This window comes from Oncorhynchus mykiss, chromosome 5 (genome assembly GCF_013265735.2).
Source record: "Oncorhynchus mykiss isolate Arlee chromosome 5, USDA_OmykA_1.1, whole genome shotgun sequence".
Classification (NCBI taxonomy): Eukaryota; Metazoa; Chordata; class Actinopteri; order Salmoniformes; family Salmonidae; genus Oncorhynchus; species Oncorhynchus mykiss.
In genome coordinates this window covers 35772160-35790494 of record NC_048569.1, presented here as the reverse complement: position 1 = coordinate 35790494, position 18335 = coordinate 35772160, and the positions used below count along the sequence as shown (strand labels likewise).

General features: G+C 44.1%; 1 protein-coding gene across 3 annotated transcripts in view; it reads left to right on the top strand.

The window, feature by feature from the left end:
• The window catches only part of gnaz (guanine nucleotide binding protein (G protein), alpha z polypeptide), a 44238-nt gene that overhangs the window by 13718 nt on the left and 12185 nt on the right, over positions 1-18335 (top strand). The window contains exons 2-3 of one of the 3 annotated variants that reach the window (XM_021602591.2): positions 16189-16422; positions 16809-17633. In XM_021602591.2, the coding sequence (XP_021458266.1) occupies positions 16911-17633 (723 nt within the window). In that variant the 5' untranslated portion in view covers positions 16189-16422; positions 16809-16910. Of the gene's footprint in view, positions 1-13636; positions 13908-16188; positions 17634-18335 lie in introns of those variants that run through there. The other 2 variants (XM_021602592.2, XM_021602590.2) reach the window with 2 other exon arrangements.

The following is an 18335-nucleotide window of genomic DNA, read 5'->3' as shown; positions in this document are numbered from 1 at the left end:
TGTACAGTCTAGTCAAATGAAGTATTCTATCTGTACATATTCTGGGTGTCTGACAGTTGCACTAATGTCTGATCATGTGCTCTGATACTGTATATAGAGGCCTGTTTAGAGACCTGTTTAGAGGCCTGTTTCTAACGGGTTGATCTATTTTAGCAGCATTTCATTCCTCAAGGACAAACGACATTGAGGACGTCAGGATTGTGAACTGGGATCAGATCTGGGTTATTATGGGAAACCCAGAGCTAGTAGGGAACCAACTAACCAACACATTGAAGCAACAACTCTATTCAGGCCAACCTCTCAATCTTGCACAATGCAACACAAAGTGCTGAGTCCTGAAGATCACTCAGTCTGCGACCTACATCTACTATGGCTCTGACGTAGGATGGTATGAGTGAGCTCACCGGCAGTGACTCACTACAGCGATACAGGACATTTTTTAGGTTGAAACATTTGCCTCAAGCATGCAAAGCATTCTCATGAAATGTCCATGTTTATTGAACATGTGAAGCCAGTCATACTTTTTGGAGGCAGGAGGACATTGTGCTGTCTGTTTGTGATGGAAGGTTGTAGTGGAGTGACATTGATCTTTTTCTCTGCTGCCTGAGGGATATTATATTGACTTTCTGGTTGTTGTCCGAGTTTTTTGAAGGCAGCCTGCTGGTATCTGCGTTTTGGTATGTGCGTTTTGGTATGTGTGTTTTGGTATGTGTGTTTTGCCTCATTTTAAAGCTATATTTTAACACATTTTTTGAGTGAGCACTTCCACTTTATTGGATCAAATTCAATACACTTTGAATTATTATACAATCCAACACTAATGAAACCAAAGTTGAATTACGCCTCAGAACATCTAGGGTGGTCATGGGTCATTTCTCCACCAGCTCTTAACCAAATACTGTAAATCAATCATCTCCAGTTACTGAATTGCAGGCTATGCATCGATAATTAGTCATTTCTCAGTGTTCCAGTAACAACGAGTTTATCTTTGAAAGTTTCCACCACAATCTCAATCTCAGCACTTTTCACTCTGAATCAGTTATTATTTTGTGACTTGGTCTTATTTTCTTATAGCTACAGATCAAATCAATTTTCGGGTTTTGCTCCCTCTAAATTCCCGAGATCCAGCACAGCTCCTAATCTGTTATTAAACTGTAGTGAGGTTAACCCCCCAAATATTGAATATTAATCTTACCAGCATTATGTTCTTAATAATCTAGACCTTTTGTACCTTTAAAGGGATACTGCGAGATTCTGGCAATTAAGCCATTCTCTACTTACCCAGAGGCAGATGAACTCGTGGATACCATTTGTATGTCTCTGTCTGCAGTATGGAGGAAGCTGGAGGTAATTTCGCGAGCCAATGCTAGTGCAATGAATGGAAGTCTACAGGTATGGTAGCATATGCTAGATTAGGCCTGCCTATAGATTTCCAGTCACGCACAAATGCTAGTTAGCATTAGCTCGTGAAACTACCACTTACAGTACTTCTCCACTAAACATGATAGGGGGTGATGCAACAATGGAACCCATTCATTTTCAATGGAGGAAAGCGAAGTGGGCCCCCCTGTTGGACGATGCAAGCATGGGCAAGGCAGCGTGAACTGGGTGGGACCTAAATTGGGGAAAGTTGAATTTTACACAAATACTCAGCGATATCGCCATGCGATTGACCAGTTTGCTAGAATTGGATAGTGGGTCATCCCCCGTAATGTAATCCCCTGTAATTCCCTTGTATTTCGCATCGCCACGTTAGCTTCGCCCTCATGTATGTGCTAGCAAGCATGCTAGGTAGTGCTTGGTATCAACAGCCAATCCAGTAGGGACTTGACGATAAAGTGAGCTTCGATTAGTCAATCGCTCCGCGATATTGAAGAGTATTTGCATAAGGTTCAGTTTTCCCAAATTTAGGTCCTGCCTTGGTTGCGATTACTTGCCTATGCTCGCATCGCCCAACGGTCCCCCGCCCACTTTGCTTCTCTTCCATTGAAAATGAATGGCTTTCTGTAGTTTCATCGCCCACCTTGTATTCTATTAATACGTACCATAACTTCCTTCATTCTGCACACAGAGACATACACATGGTATCCACAAGTTCATCTGTCTCTGGGTAAGTAGAACAAATATTACAGAAACAATGAAACAACAACTGTTTCAGTAACAAGCTAAGGGGTGGGGCTGGAGAAATGTAATCACTCTCAAATTCATAGACAGAGTTATGGACGCAAGGACTGACAAACCATGATTGAACCATGTTTTGAGGCTATATAGTGTTTGTTTACATTCACCTTGATTACAAACATTGGAGTAAGACAAGTTCATGTTTTGGGTTCTGATGGGGTACGACAGTTGAACTATGCTCATTTGGCATTTGTAAGTACTATTCTTCACAAATAAATTCCCATTAATTTATAAGTCCAAAAATGGATGTAGCAACTGCAGATTGCCCCTTTAAACACAAATAGTGACCGCCCACTTAAAGGTGTTTTTCCCCACCCCGGCTCTAGAACTAAGACGACTGCTTGGTAAGGTCAGTGGGATTTGTGTAAGTAATACAGATGTAGGATCTTAATTTGATCAACCTGTTGCACTAGAACTTTCCTGCAATGCAGGAAATGTAGAACTTGTAGTGTATTTGAGGTTTTAAAAAGCTTCTGAAGTTTGGAATTTCCACTTTGAAATTTCAGACTTGATTTTACCTTACAAAAAAATGTATCAACCCTTCTGTCTTTCTCTAAACTCTATATGTATCTTCCTTTGCCTCCCTGTTCCAGAGTGCTTTGCTCTGAACTGGAGTTATCAGGAACAATTAACTGGCTGATTTAAGTCATGTGTACTGTCTCAATCAGTCAGACGTCACAGTGCGCCTCAGAATCCCTAGCTTGTTGCGGAGAAAGATAGAAAACTTGTGTCTTCAATCCAAAAAATAAATGCTCTATAGACCAGAAAATTCCAGGGCCCTGCTTTTTCAAAGTAATTGAACAACATATACGTTCTGTGCCTCTGATTTATCGGAACAAAAGGCCTGTGTTGAATAAAATGAAGGCCCAGATCCGTCTCATGGGAAATGTTTTGATTGACATTTTTTATTGCATTACTAGTTTGTTGACAATGGTTTCATTGGTCAGTTGGTTTGTCACAAGGCTGGCAAGCCATCATCTCTGTGTCCTTTACGGGTGTTAAACATTTAAAATAAATTGGGATCGTTAACAACTAGGAAAAAAACATTTTTTTGGTGGAGTTTTACACAAAATGTAAATCAGAGTACAGGGAGGTACTGTGAGACCCAAACCATTGCTGGCAGCAGCACAGGCCCCAAACAACAGACATTAGACAGGTAATCACAGTGCTGATTACAGAAATGATTGCAGTTCAAATGCAGCCATTGTCATTGGTAGAGGATGTCGGCTTCAAAGCCCTGATGGCATATCTAGAACCAGACTGCAAGATGCCATGTCGAAAAAAACTGACGGCCCGGATGGAGAAAGTCCTCTTCTGGCTGTGCCGGGTGGAGATTATAACAGTACATGGCCAAGATGTTCAAATGTTCATAGATGACCTGCAGGGTCAAATAATAATAATCACAGTGGTTGTAAAGGGAGCAACAGGTCAGCACGTCAGGAGTAAATGTCAGTTGGCTTTTCATAGCTGATCATTCAGAGTTAGAGACAGCAGGTGTGGTAGAGACAGCAGGTGTGGTAGAGATAGAGTTGAAAATAGCAGGTCCGCGATAAGGTAGAGCACATCCGGTGAACAGGTCAGGGTTCCATAGCCGCAGGCAGAACAGTTGAAACTGGAGCAGCAACACGACCAGGTGGACTGGGGACAGCAAGGAGTTATCAGGCCAGGTAGTCCTGAGGCATGGTCCTTAGGCTCAGGTCCACTGAGAGAAGAGAAAGAAAGAAAGAAAGAGTGAAAGAAAGAAAGAGAGAGAGAGAATTAGAGGAAGCATACTTAAATTCACACAGGACACCGGATAAGACAGGAGAAATACTCCAGATATAACAGACTGACCCTAGTCCCCTCAACACAAACTATTGCAGCATAATTACTGGAGGCTGAGACAGGAGGGATACCATGTACTAACCACTTAGAACATGGAGGAGAGGCACACAGAAGATAACGTAAAAACGGCATTAACCACTGTCGTTGCTGAGTGGGAGGGGGACAGCAGTAAGGTGAGCACCGTCTGGTAGGCAGCCAGGACTGCGGTAGATTTGAACTACATCGCCCCCTAGCGGTTATACGCATGACTATATCTGAATTGTAAATCCACATCTAATTAACGATTAAACGATAAAAAAATTCTGTTTGAAAAACGTTGAGAAAAAACATGTACATTTGTCACTCGGCTCTCTCCCATCTAACCAGCTAGAATTCACAGGAATATTAGATACAGATTTAGTCCACTCTAACACAGGTCCTTGAATTTCTTGGTCGCCTAAGAGAAAAAAGATGATATGATTTTTGACTGTCAACATTTATTTATGTGGTCTAATTCAATCACTTTATTCAATATGGAAACAATCTGATTGGCATCTTACTTTTAGTTTGACGATGACGACAAAGAATAGATTAAAGGACATGTTAAGCTGCTTGGATCTCATTTCTAAGTACAACTGCACCAGGGCAGTCATTGATTCACATGCCGCTGTATAAACGTCAAAGCCAGATAAAGGCCGTTTGGACAGCCTCACGCACACCAACATTTATCTGTCTAAATGATCACGAGTCCCATCAGGTCAGCTCTTCTCACTCCCAACTTTCTGTTCCCGTAATGTCGTTCACCAAGCCAAGCCTACTCACAACCTATTTAGGTTGCGCTGCTTTTCTTGTTATGGTATTTTGGTGTTTTATTAAGATCCCCATTAGCTGTTGTAAAAGCAGCAGCTACTCTTCCTGTGATCCACACAAAATATGGAACATTAATAGACAACAACAGCTCAAGGACAGAACTACATAAAAACGTTTTTTAAAAGGCACATGTAGCCTACATATCAATACATACACACAAACTATCTAGGTTAAATAGGGGAGAGGCGTTGTGCCGCGAGGTGTTGCTTTATCTGTTTTTTGAAACCAGATTTGCTGTTTATTTGAGCAATATGAGACGGAATGGAGTTCCATGCAATAATGGCTCTACATAATACTGTACGCTTTCTTTCTTGTTCTGGTTTGGGGACTGTGAAAAGACCCCTTCTGGCATGTCTGGTTGGGTAAGTGTGTGTGTGAGAGCTGTGTATAAGTTGACTATGCAAACAATTTGGTATTTTCAACACATTAATGTTTCTTATAAAAAGAAGTTATGCAGTCAGTCTCTCCTCAACTCTTAACCAAGAGAGACTGGCATGTATAGTATTAATATCATCCCTCTGATTACAATGAAGAACAAAACGTGCCGCTCTGTTCTGGGCCAGCTGCAGCTTAACTAGGTCTTTCCTTGCAGCATACGACCACACGACTGGACAATAATCAAGATAAGACTAAACTAGAGCCTGCAGGACTTGCTTTGTGGAGTTTGGTGTCAAAAAAGCAGAGCATCTCTTCATTACGGACAGACCTCTCCCCATCTTTACAACCATTGAATCTATATGTTTTGACCATGACAGTTTATAATCTAAGGTAATGCCAAGTAATTTAGTCTACTGTTGTGTCTTTGGCTATGCCGGATTAAGTGATATGACATGCTATTCTATAAAATCCTTTCTCTGTAATTGATATTACCTGATTGAGGTAATTATGTAAATGTATTTAACTAGAAAGTCGGGCCACCACGAAAGAGTCTTTATAGAGCTGTTATCTTCCGAATAAACTCTGAAAGACCTAGTAACATTTTACATCAATAGCAGTCAATATTAATCGGCACCTTATTTCAGTCTCATCTGAACATCGTAGAATTCTTGGTTATCTTCACAAACAAGTTGAATCAGCAATACAAAATTGGGTTTAATTATTTATTTACTAAATACCTAAGTAATCACACCCAATTAAATATACACAGAATTAATCGTATCTTGATTACAAATGATGTCATAAAGGAAAACGTCCCTTACGGACGGAACAGATATGACAGCTGGTTACACAAAGAAAAGGGGGTTGGGTTTGAGTGAAAGAGCGGGATGACTGAAGAACAAAGGGAGAAGCTCTGCTATCGTAAATACAGTATCTTATGCATTCTAAATTACCGCCCATTTGGAAAAGGAAAATGCAGTAAATATTTACTCTGAGCTGCGCTTCGGTAGGTTGGTCGTAGATCCTGGCTGTGTTGGCCAACAGAGATCTTCCTGTCCTCGGAAGAATGTCACTGGTGGTAAATTGGATTACGTTGTAGTATCGTCATTGTGTGTTAGATTGGATACGTTGTCCGTCCTTTCCTAGCCCACGTTTACAGCTGCTGTTGCTAACTCAATGGCTAGGATGTCTCACTTCTGTAGTGAATAAGAGTTCAAAGTTGGCTTAGTTTTGTAGTTGACATGTTAGTCCTTTTCAACGTATGGACCGTCGTCCTATCGTCCTCGGGACAGATAGTTACATTTTCGTCACGGGCTTATATAGTGGAGGGAGAAAAGGGTGTGTTTCATAGTTTATAACCCATGTCTCTTCACAGGGGCGGGCCACTGATTGAGCAGAGTTCTAACTTTATGAAAACCCAAATCTCTCATTTGGAAGCTAATATTACATTTAATCTTTTCACAAATAGTGTCATATTTAAACATTTAAATTGCACAACAATTCCATGTGAATCTGATAACTAGAATGTGTAGACTTTCCCAGATACAGTTTATGTCGTCCTGTCATCAGTCATAATGTCTCAGATGACAACCGAACTGACATCATATTCATTAAGTACCACCGCATATTTTCAACTGGTTCTATTACCGAAATACAGTATGGTTCCTTCCCCCCACTTGTTTGATGTTCCCAGACTCTCTATGTTTAACAAAGGCTATTCAAGAGTCCTTCAGAGAGTCAGAGAGAGAGGGAAGGGAGAAAGGTATTTATGGGGGGGGGGGGGTCATAAACCTTACCCACAGGCCAATGTCATGACACTACTCAACTTGCTCAACAGCCATACCATTCATTACCAGATTCAGCTGAGGTCTAGAACTTAGGGAATGATTTGTACCAAATACAATGCTCTGCGTTTTAGAGATGTTCAGGAACAGTTTACTACTGGCCATCCATTCCAAAACAGACTGCAACTCTTTAAGGGTTTCAGTGATTTCATTAGGTGTGGTTGCTGATGTGTACATCAGCATACACGGACACACATGCTTTGTTTAATGCCAGTGGCAGGTCAATGGTAAAAATAGAAAAGAGTAGAGGGCCTAGAGAGCTGCCCTGCAGTACACCACACTTTACATGTTTGACATTAGAGAAGCTTCTATTTAAGAAAACCTTTTGAGTTCTATTTGATAGATTGCTGTATCGTCGATACAGAGCTGAGGTCAAAAAGCCATAACACAAGTTTTTTCAACAACAGGTTATGGTCAATAACATCAAAGGCTGCAATGAAATCTGACAGTACAGCTCCCACAATTTCCTTATTATCAATTTCTTTCAACCAATCATCTGTCATTTGTGTCAGTACAATACATTTTGAGTGCCCTTCTCTATAAGCATGCTGAAAGTCTGTTCATTTCTTTACAGAGAAATAGTATTGTGTTTGGTCAAACAATTCTTTCCTATAGTTTGCTACGAGCTGGTAGCAAGCTTATAGGTCTGCTATTAGAAAGAGTAAAGGCTGCTACCACCCTTTGGTAGCGGAATTACTTTGGCTTCCCTCCAGGCCTGAGGACAAAGACTTTCTTCTAGGCTCAGATAAAAGATATGACATATATAAGAGTGGCTATAGAGTCAGCTACAATCCTCAGTAGCTTTCCATTGAAGTTGTCAATGCCAGGAAGTTGGTCATTATTGTTCGTTAACAATATTTTTGTTGGTTGAAAACAGTGGAGGCTGCTGAGGGGAGGACGGTTCATAATATTGGGTGGATTGGAGTCTATGGAATGGTATCAACCATATGGAAACCACATCGTTGATGTGTTTGATCCCATTCCATTGACTCCATTTCAGCCATCATTACGAGCCGTCCTCCCCTCAGCAGCCTTCACTGGTTGAAAACACTATAGGCTAATGTGTCACACAACTCAACTGTCTTCATGTCTACTGGGGAAGCCAGGTCAGGGAGGGTAACTGTAACTGACTGACTATTTAGTCTGGTGTCCTCAGTACCCTCAGTCTGCCAGGCTGCTCTGCTACCACAGGAACCCCAGCCTCCAGCAGGTAGTAAACCCTCTACCCTCCCTCTCTCCAAAAACCACTGTCCCTGTCCCTGCACTGCCATGGACCAATGGGTAAATGGAACATTAGAAACATAAGCGTGTGCAAAACGATCCCTATTTCACAGTTTACTGTCTGTGAGGTTCACGGAGGACCGTTGAGAGAGAGAGATGGGAGAGAGAAAGCGAGTGAGAAACAGTGTGAGAGAAAAAGAGAGAGAGGAGGAAGAGGGAAGAGAGGGAGAGGGGAGGGGGGGGGGAGTAACCTCAGCGTGATGTAAAGTAACCAGTGACTGTGATTGTTGGGAAGAGGCCTGGGGTGTTCATGTGTGTTCATGTGGTATGCGCATGTGAGGAGGGGGCATGCATGTGTGTGTGTGTAGACATGAGTGAAGAGGGACTGGGGCATATCGCACAACGCAACTGCTGGTGAGATGCTTTACGTAACAACAGTATTCATCAATAAGACAGAGATGCCATTGTGCCATTTTTGTCAGGACTTACATAATCTATTTATTGCCAGAGCCAGGCCTGTTCAGTGGCAAAAGAGATGGAGCAGTGGCATACAAGGTAGGCATGGTAACCCTGGGCCTGGGGGAGCTGCTGCATGCTCTCGGAACAACTAGTATGCAGAGTTTATCATATCTAAAACAACACACCTCTTCAGGTGTATTTTAGATTTTGAAAATCATACTCCTGTATACCTGTATTTCTACTTGATTATTTATGTTTATTTCAACACATGTCAAGCTGGCTGTTGTGTCAGAAACCTTTGGACAATGGACAGTACAGTATGTTTGCTCTACTTTCAACACCTAACATGATCCCTCTTCAAATACAAAACATGAACACACACACCTGTTCACCTCATTTTTAAACCATTGGTAGTTAACAAAAACCATACTCATCACACACTCCGCTCTGAAAACATAATGACCTGAGAACAACATTACTCCTCTGTCTAGCAACTCTATCATCACTAAACATGACATGAGCACATAAACAGCACCTGCCTGTTCCTGAATTCTTAAATTGTCTGGCTTTCATTGTCTCGCTCTACAATCTGTATGTGCCTCTCAATTAATTATATTTAATTCAGCCCAGCCCATCGGATAAAGGAAGGCTAGCAGACTTACCCCATTGCAACCTCTTTCATAGTCCTATTTTATTTATTAGGAAAAGATAATGTTCACACTACATGTGAAAAAGAGTGGTGATGTGTGGATAGTCCTGGTATCATATAACGTTACTGAACAAAAATATAAACACAACATGCAACAATTTGTTACAGTTCATATCAGGGAATCAGCCAATTGAAATAAATTCATTAGGTCCAAATCTATGGATTTCACATGACTGGCAATATAGATATGCATCTGTTGGTCACAGAAAATGGGCCTCACAATTGGCCTCGGGATCTCGTCGCGGTATTTCTGTGCATTCAAACTGCCATTGTTAAAATGCAATTGTGTTCGTTGTCCGTAGCTTATGCCTGCCTGCCCATACCATAACCCCAACGCCAGCATGGGGCACTATGTTCACTACGTTGATGTCAGCAAACCGCTCGCCCACACAACGCCATACACGTGGTCTGGTCTGCGGTTGTGAGGCCAGCTGGACGTACTACCAAATTCTCTAAAACAATGTTGGAGGCAGCTTATGGTAGAGAAATTAACATAAAATTATCTGGCAACAGCTCTGGTGGACATTCCTGCAGTCAGCATGCCAATTGCACACTCCCTCAAAACTTGACACATCTGTGGCATTGTGTTGTGTGACAAAACTGCACATTTTAGAGTGGCCTTTTATTTTCCCCTGCACAAGGTGCACCTGTGTAATGATCATGCTGTTTAATCAGCTTCTTGATATGCCACACCTTTTGGGATATTTTATTTCAGCCCATGAAACATGAGACCAACACTTTACACGTTGCGTTTTTATGTTTGTTCAGTATATATCCACTGTACATTAGGACATGGGACACAAATAACACAATTGCTTCAAGAACATCATACATAACATTTTCGATTTCCATTTGAACACATGCTGATGCAATGTCAAGCATGTGTGGGTTTTACACAATTTGCACATAATGTACATTTTGAACTAATTGTTCATGCAGGTAATAAAGGCCTGTGCATGCATTCTGTCCATTAACCAGGAATGTTCTATTACCCTCTGAGGATTACCATCACCTCCCAATCTAAAATGATTTACTTTTTTCTGATGGCAAATTGGTGCTTTCCACTATCATGACAGAAATAGCCCATTACACTACCGTGACAGTAGTACATCTGCTCATTTCTAATAATGATTAGATATTGTAATTGTTCGCGGCATGGTCGAATTAGAAATAGGAGAGGAAGCCATTTGTGTCGTGTGCAACAAGTAGTGAAGGAGAGGCGAGAGAGTGACAGAGCTGGTCTCACCCTGACTATCACATTACCTCAGTGCTCATTAAACATGAGCCTGGCCTGGCCTCTCTCCACGGCCCCTTCCTCGCTACATCTCCCTCCTCTCGCATACTCTTAAAAGGGACACGCCCTCACTACGTCACACAACGCCATTATTCTCCACATCACAACTACTGTCCTTGATTCAGTGAACTGGTGAAGTGTGCTCTGGGTAACCAGGTTTAAAGTGCATCCAGTTACACGGTTTCAATAAGTACGGTTTCATTTGGACACAAAAAGGGTGGGGTATTGTAGTTGCCTGAAATAATATTTGTGAAGTGATACTAACCCCATATGCCCCCCTCTCACTTGGCACGTGCCTTACGAGAAAGAGTGCAAGCAGTTCTGTAGTTCCGTAAGCAGAGGAGGCACTCCACTGTGCCCATTATACCTGACTATCTGCGTGTTCAGAGTGGAAGGCCTGCCGAACGACCTCGTGCCTTATCTTGCCCCTGGTGTTTGTGCTTCCGCACTAACATAATGCATACCTTGTCATGCCATCAAGTCAGTGGCCTACATGTAGAATTAACTGGTCAACTGAACAACAGAAACAAGCCAAAATGCAGAGACAGGGAGTAAAGTGATACTTGAACTGATCAAAATCATTTGCCCATTGGTGTATTTCAGCGTTTGATCATTTAGCTCAGTTGCATGTTTGCCTTTAAATGCTTGAAAAAGTGTAATGTTAACACCAAAAGACAAATACCATGCTAGTTCGCCATTCAACTAATACCTAAACCGTAAATCTATCTAATCTAACTGCACAAATAAACCCACCATTAAGTGTACGACAGTCTGTACATTCAGAGAGGGAAATGGGTAATATCGTTCACAAGAGCCTGCGTTAAATGTGGGGATATTGTTGCGTAATCATGAAGAAATACACATCCCACCACCTCCTCAGCAATTATCTAAAGAAGCATTACCTCTGAGGCAGTATGGCAATGCTGAAGAACGCTGAAATTGCACATTGAAATGAGCTCATGCACCGTTCGTTGTAATAACTCCTTTTATGGCCTCTGAAAATCAGTGATGTGCAGCTTTCTAACTGGTTTGGCTGGCTCCGCCATTTTGAGAGCTTGGGCAATCAAGTGCCTGAGGCAGAAGAACAATACTGTCTTTCCTGTTTGCGTTGTGTGGTGCTTCTGCTGTGTCAGACAGTCCTCCGAGTCTTCTCTCGGTCTCTCCCTCTCTCTCTGCCTCTCTCTGTCTCTCCTGTCTGTCTGTCTCTCTCTCTCTGTGTGTGACAGGTCTGAAGAGTGTAGTCTGGCCAACAAAACTAGGCCACAGCGTGATTTCACATTTGTTACACAACCAATAGCATACGGTCTGTCCTGTCACAATGTGCATCTATTTATCAGAGTCCCAGAGTCCGAGCTCAGAATGCAGTCCATTCACTGTAATATACAGTCAGGTCCAAAATGATTGGGACCCCTTGGTTCTGATTAGCAAAAAAGACTGTATAAAATAAATAACACAAATACTGAGCTACACTGAGTGTATTAAAGATTAGGAACACCTGCTCTTTCCATGACCTAGACTGACTAGGTGAATCCTTGAGAAAGCCTTGATCCCTTATTGATGTCACTTCAATCAGTGTAGATGAAGGGGAGGAGACAGGTTAAAGAAGGATTTTTAAGCCTTGAGACAATTGAGACATGGATTGATTTGAGTGCCATTCAGAGGGTGAATGGGCAAGACAAAATATTTAAGCGTATTTAAGCGGGGTATGTGTGTCAAGAACTGCAACGCTGCTGGGTTTTTCACACTCAACAGTTTCCCGTGTGTATCAAGAAGGGTCTATCACCCAAAGGACATTCAGCCAACTTGACACAACTGTGGAAAACATTAGGAATGGTTTCCTAATATTAAGTTGCACCCCATTTTGCCCTCGGAACAGCCTCAATTCGTCGGGGCATGGACTCTACAAGGTGTTGAAAGCCTTCCACAGGGATGCTGGCCTATGTTGACTCCAATGCTTCCCACAGTTATGTCAAATTGGCTGGATAGCCTTTGGGTGGTGGACCATTCTTGATACACACGGGAAACTGTTGAGTGTGAAAAACTCAGCAGAATTGCAGTTCTTAACACAAACCGGTGCACCTGGCACCTACTACCATACCCCATTCAAAGGCACTTACATCTTTTGTCTTTCCCATTCACCCTCTGAATGGCACACATACACAATCCATGTCTCAATTGTCTTAAGGCTTAAAAATCCTTACTTAACAGGTCTCCTCCCCTTCATCTACACTGAGTGAAGTGGATTCAATAAGTGACATCAATAAGGGATCATAGCTTTCACCTGGTCAGTCTATGTCATGGAAAGGGCAAATGTTCCTAGTGTTTGGTTCACTCAGTGTCGTTATTATTTATTTGATACAGTATTTTTTTGCTCATCTTTATCAAGGGCGCCAATCATTTTGTGCCAGACTACCTGCAGTATTCCAACACATTAAATGCAATGTATTCACACGGTGATTGCATGACATAAGAAGATGTTAATAATTCATAAAAATTCACATGGTGGAAAATGTTTTCAGCATTTTTGTAGACAGTATTTTTGTAAGGCAATCTGTTTGTTTTCTGCTTAATATCCAAAGCTGCGATTTTTTTCCTGACTGTTTTGAACCATGCACCTGCAGGATCACAAATTGGAGGTTGAGGCAGAGATCAGGCTTTGCAGTGGAATGAAACAGTGAGAGGCACCTGTCGGCTTGAGGCAGTTATTTTCCACTGTGATAGTAAATAAACAGCACACATGACATCAGCTTGCAGAGCCTTAGGTAGACAAGAGAGCGGGAGAGTCCAGGGGCGAAGTGAGGGGAGAGCGGCTAGGGGGAGAGACATTCATCTTGCATGTGTTTCCGTTTCACACCCTGGATATCTTTTGGGTTTGCTTTTGTGTGTGTGGATGCGTGTTTGTGTGTATATGTGTGTGTGTTTTCTTGTGTATGACTCAGCTCAGACTAGGTCTATGGTAACACAGGGCTGCAGATGGAGATAGGAGAAACGCCTGTTAGAAAGAAACAGTAAAGAGGAAGTGAGCACTGAGAGGGACAGTATGGCGACACAGCTGAGGATCTGAGATACAGGTCTGGGCTTTGACCAAGAGAACGGGTGCTGTGTGCTCCACATGCATTGTAGTGGAAATACACTGTCAGTTTTAGGGGTATGATATTTTGTGTCCTTTGTGTGTGTCTCTCTCTACATGTTTGTTTGAGTGTGTATTTTAGTAAAAATCAAATCAAATCAAATTTTATTTGTCACATACACATGGTTAGCAGATGTTAATGCGAGTGTAGCGAAATGCTTGTGCTTCTAGTTCCGACAATGCAGTAATAACAAGTAATCTAACTAACAATTCCAAAACTACTGTCTTGTACACAGTGTAAGGGGATAAAGAATATGTACATAAGGATATATGAATGAGTGATGGTACAGAGCAGCATAGGCAAGATACAGTAGATGGTATCGGGTACAGTATGTACAAATGAGATGAGTATGTAAACAAAGTGGCATAGTATAGTATAAAGTGGCTAGTGATACATGTATTACATAAGGATACCGTCGATGATATAGAGTACAGTATATACGTATGCATATGAGATGAATAATGTAGGGTAAGTAACATTTATATAAGGTAGCATTGTTTAAAGTGGCTAGTGATATATTTACATCATTTCCCATCAATTCCCATTATTAAAGTGGCTGGAGTTGAGTCAGTGTCAGTGTGTTGGCAGCAGCCACTCAGTGTTAGTGGTGGCTGTTTAACAGTCTGATGGCCTTGAGATAGAAGCTGTTTTTCAGTCTCTCGGTCCCAGCTTTGATGCACCTGTACTGACCTCGCCTTCTGGATGATAGCGGGGTGAACAGGCAGTGGCTCGGGTGGTTGATGTCCTTGATGATCTTTATGGCCTTCCTGTGACATCGGGTGGTGTAGGTGTCCTGGAGGGCAGGTAGTTTGCCCCCGGTGATGCGTTGTGCAGACCTCACTACCCTCTGGAGAGCCTTACGGTTGAGGGCGGTGCAGTTGCCATACCAGGCGGTGATACAGCCCGCCAGGATGCTCTCGATTGTGCATCTGTAGAAGTTTGTGAGTGCTTTTGGTGACAAGCCGAATTTCTTCAGCCTCCTGAGGTTGAAGAGGCGCTGCTGCGCCTTCTTCACGATGCTGTCTGTGTGAGTGGACCAATTCAGTTTGTCTGTGATGTGTATGCCGAGGAACTTAAAACTTGCTACCCTCTCCACTACTGTTCCATCGATGTGGATAGGGGGGTGTTCCCTCTGCTGTTTCCTGAAGTCCACAATCATCTCCTTAGTTTTGTTGACGTTGAGTGTGAGGTTGTTTTCCTGACACCACACTCCGAGGGCCCTCACCTCCTCCCTGTAGGCCGTCTCATCGTTGTTGGTAATCAAGCCTACCACTGTTGTGTCGTCCGCAAACTTGATGATTGAGTTGGAGGCGTGCGTGGCCACGCAGTCGTGGGTGAACAGGGAGTACAGGAGAGGGCTCAGAACGCAACCTTGTGGGGCCCCAGTGTTGAGGATCAGCGGGGAGGAGATGTTGTTGCCTACCCTCACCACCTGGGGGCGGCCCGTCAGGAAGTCCAGTACCCAGTTGCACAGGGCGGGGTCGAGACCCAGGGTCTCGAGCTTGATGACGAGCTTGGAGGGTACTATGGTGTTGAATGCCGAGCTGTAGTCGATGAACAGCATTCTCACATAGGTATTCCTCTTGTCCAGATGGGTTAGGGCAGTGTGCAGTGTGGTTGAGATTGCATCGTCTGTGGACCTATTTGGGCGGTAAGCAAATTGGAGTGGGTCTAGGGTGTCAGGTAGGGTGGAGGTGATATGGTCCTTGACTAGTCTCTCAAAGCACTTCATGATGACGGATGTGAGTGCTACGGGGCGGTAGTCATTTAGCTCAGTTACCTTAGCTTTCTTGGGAACAGGAACAATGGTGGCCCTCTTGAAGCATGTGGGAACAGCAGACTGGTATAGGGATTGATTGAATATGTCCGTAAACACACCGGCCAGCTGGTCTGCGCATGCTCTGAGGGCGCGGCTGGGGATGCCATCTGGGCCTGCAGCCTTGCGAGGGTTAACACGTTTAAATGTCTTACTCACCTCGGCTGCAGTGAAGGAGAGACCGCATGTTTTCGTTGCAGGCCGTGTCAGTGGCACTGTATTGTCCTCAAAGCGGGCAAAAAAGTTATTTAGTCTGCCTGGGAGCAAGACATCCTGGTCCGTGACTGGGCTGGGTTTCTTCCTGTAGTCCGTGATTGACTGTAGACCCTGCCACATGCCTAGTATCTGCATTTTGTGTGTTTTGTGAGACATAAATGAAGCAGCTCAACTCCACTTCTCGGTTTCCTCTCGGGCTCCTATGCTCTGATTCATCATGACTGTGTTCATTGATCATGTCTCTCCTCTCCCTCTTTTGTTGGCAGAAACGGGGACCTTCAGTTTCCTGAGACGCACCACTGCGAGGAGGAAACGGAGCAGAATATAGCCCAGAGAGGAGGCAGACAAGGCGTGAAGGACTGCCCTGGATGACTGCTGTCACCAAGATAGGGAGCGGTGACGTGAGAGCCATGAGGGAGGAGAGCGAGGGGGATTTGCTGCACCTACACATCATCCCCGAACACTGTCTTCACTAACACCTCCATCCCCATTCCTGTTCCGTAAGTTTCCTCAGGGGGTGACCCCTGATATGACCCCCAGCACCCGTGGAATTAGGCAGTCCAACCCAAGCCCCAGCTCCAGGCTCTGTGTGGGCACCCCACCATGTCCTGGTAGAGCTCTGTGCCAACGCCAGTCCCAAATCCTGGGATGAACCCACAGAGGACCAACGCACAGCCTCTAGATCACGAGGAGAATGAAATATTCCTGAGTCATTCCTGCTCTATGGTTGTCGTTTCCCTCTGTTTGCTCTGAGTGGAAGGTGTCTAATTTGCTTCCCATCAAGCCCCTGCAGCTTTGAAGATTCAAACGTAATCCTATTCCTGCTCTGATCCCTCTCTTCCCTCTCTTCGTTACTCTCTTATCTCTGTTCCTTTTGATCTTCCAGATTATTTTAGTTTGACCCCGGACGCGCCCCCTTTTGCCACCCGGCACGTTCTCCTCTGTGATCACCACGTTTTCCTCGGTGTTCACCGCGTGGCAGACGACCATGGGTTGCCGGCAGAGTTCGGAGGAGAAGGAGGCGGCGCGGCGCTCCCGGCGGATCGACCGCCACCTGCGCTCGGAGAGCCAGCGGCAGCGGCGTGAGATCAAGCTCCTTCTGCTGGGCACCAGCAACTCTGGCAAGAGCACCATCGTCAAGCAGATGAAGATCATCCACAGTGGAGGCTTCAATCTGGACGCCTGCAAGGAGTACAAGCCCCTCATCCTTTACAACGCCATCGACTCGCTCACACGCATCATCCGTGCCCTGGCCACGCTCAAGATCGACTTCCACAACCCCGACCGCGCCTACGACGCCGTGCAGCTCTTCGCCCTGACCGGGCCGGCCGAGAGCAAAGGGGAGATCACAGAGGAGCTGCAGGGGGTCATGAAGCGCCTGTGGGCCGACTCAGGCGTGCAGGAGTGCTTCTGCCGCTCCAACGAGTACCACCTGGAGGATAATACTGCCTACTATCTGAACGACCTGGACCGCATCTCCTCCAACGAGTTCATCCCCACCGTGGAGGACATCCTGTGCTCCCGCGACATGACTACGGGCATCGTGGAGAACAAGTTCACCTTCAAGGAGCTCACCTTCAAGATGGTGGACGTGGGGGGGCAGCGCTCAGAGAGGAAGAAGTGGATCCATTGCTTTGAGGGCGTGACCGCCATCATTTTCTGTGTGGAGCTAAGTGGCTATGACCTCAAGCTATACGAGGACAACCAGACGGTAAGGGAAGCCATTGGGCAACACATGCAACATTAGCCATTACACAACCAGCCAGTTCCTGTCCACACTCTGTCATCACACCCTTGGGGCCTGCTGTTAGATATGGAACTGTGGTGTTCTCCTTTTCACACTTCTCAGGGTGCATTACATCTAGGGCCACACTACTCATTTCTGCAGAGTTTAATAGACATCATGTGACTTAAAATGGCAGGGGCCCAAGTCGACCTCTAGCATGTGTCCTCAAAATGTTGGAGTTAAAAACAGGTAAATGATCAAGTGACAAACCCTAACTAACCCTTCAAAGAGGAATATACTGTATCTGACATTCTGTGTGGATATGATAGCTTTACCCCATGAAAGCATGAAAAGGGAAGACTATTCCTAGATAGAGGGCTAAAAGTTTATTTATTTTTAGTTGTATTTATTTGAAGAAAAAAAGGGCTACATTTTGTGAGAAGCATTAGGAGCAGATAACACATGCAAGAGCACAAGCCTGATGTTATCTCTGCTGTGTCAACACTACTCTATACCGCTCTTTACAACCTTCTGCATTTCCTGCATCTAAGGATGAGTCGGACCACAGAGTGAAGGAAAAGCAGCCAACAATTGCTCAGCATATGTGGTAACTCCTTTAAGACTGTTGGAAAAGCAGTCCAGGTGAAGCTGGTTGAGAGAATGACAAGCGTGTGCAAAGCTGTCATC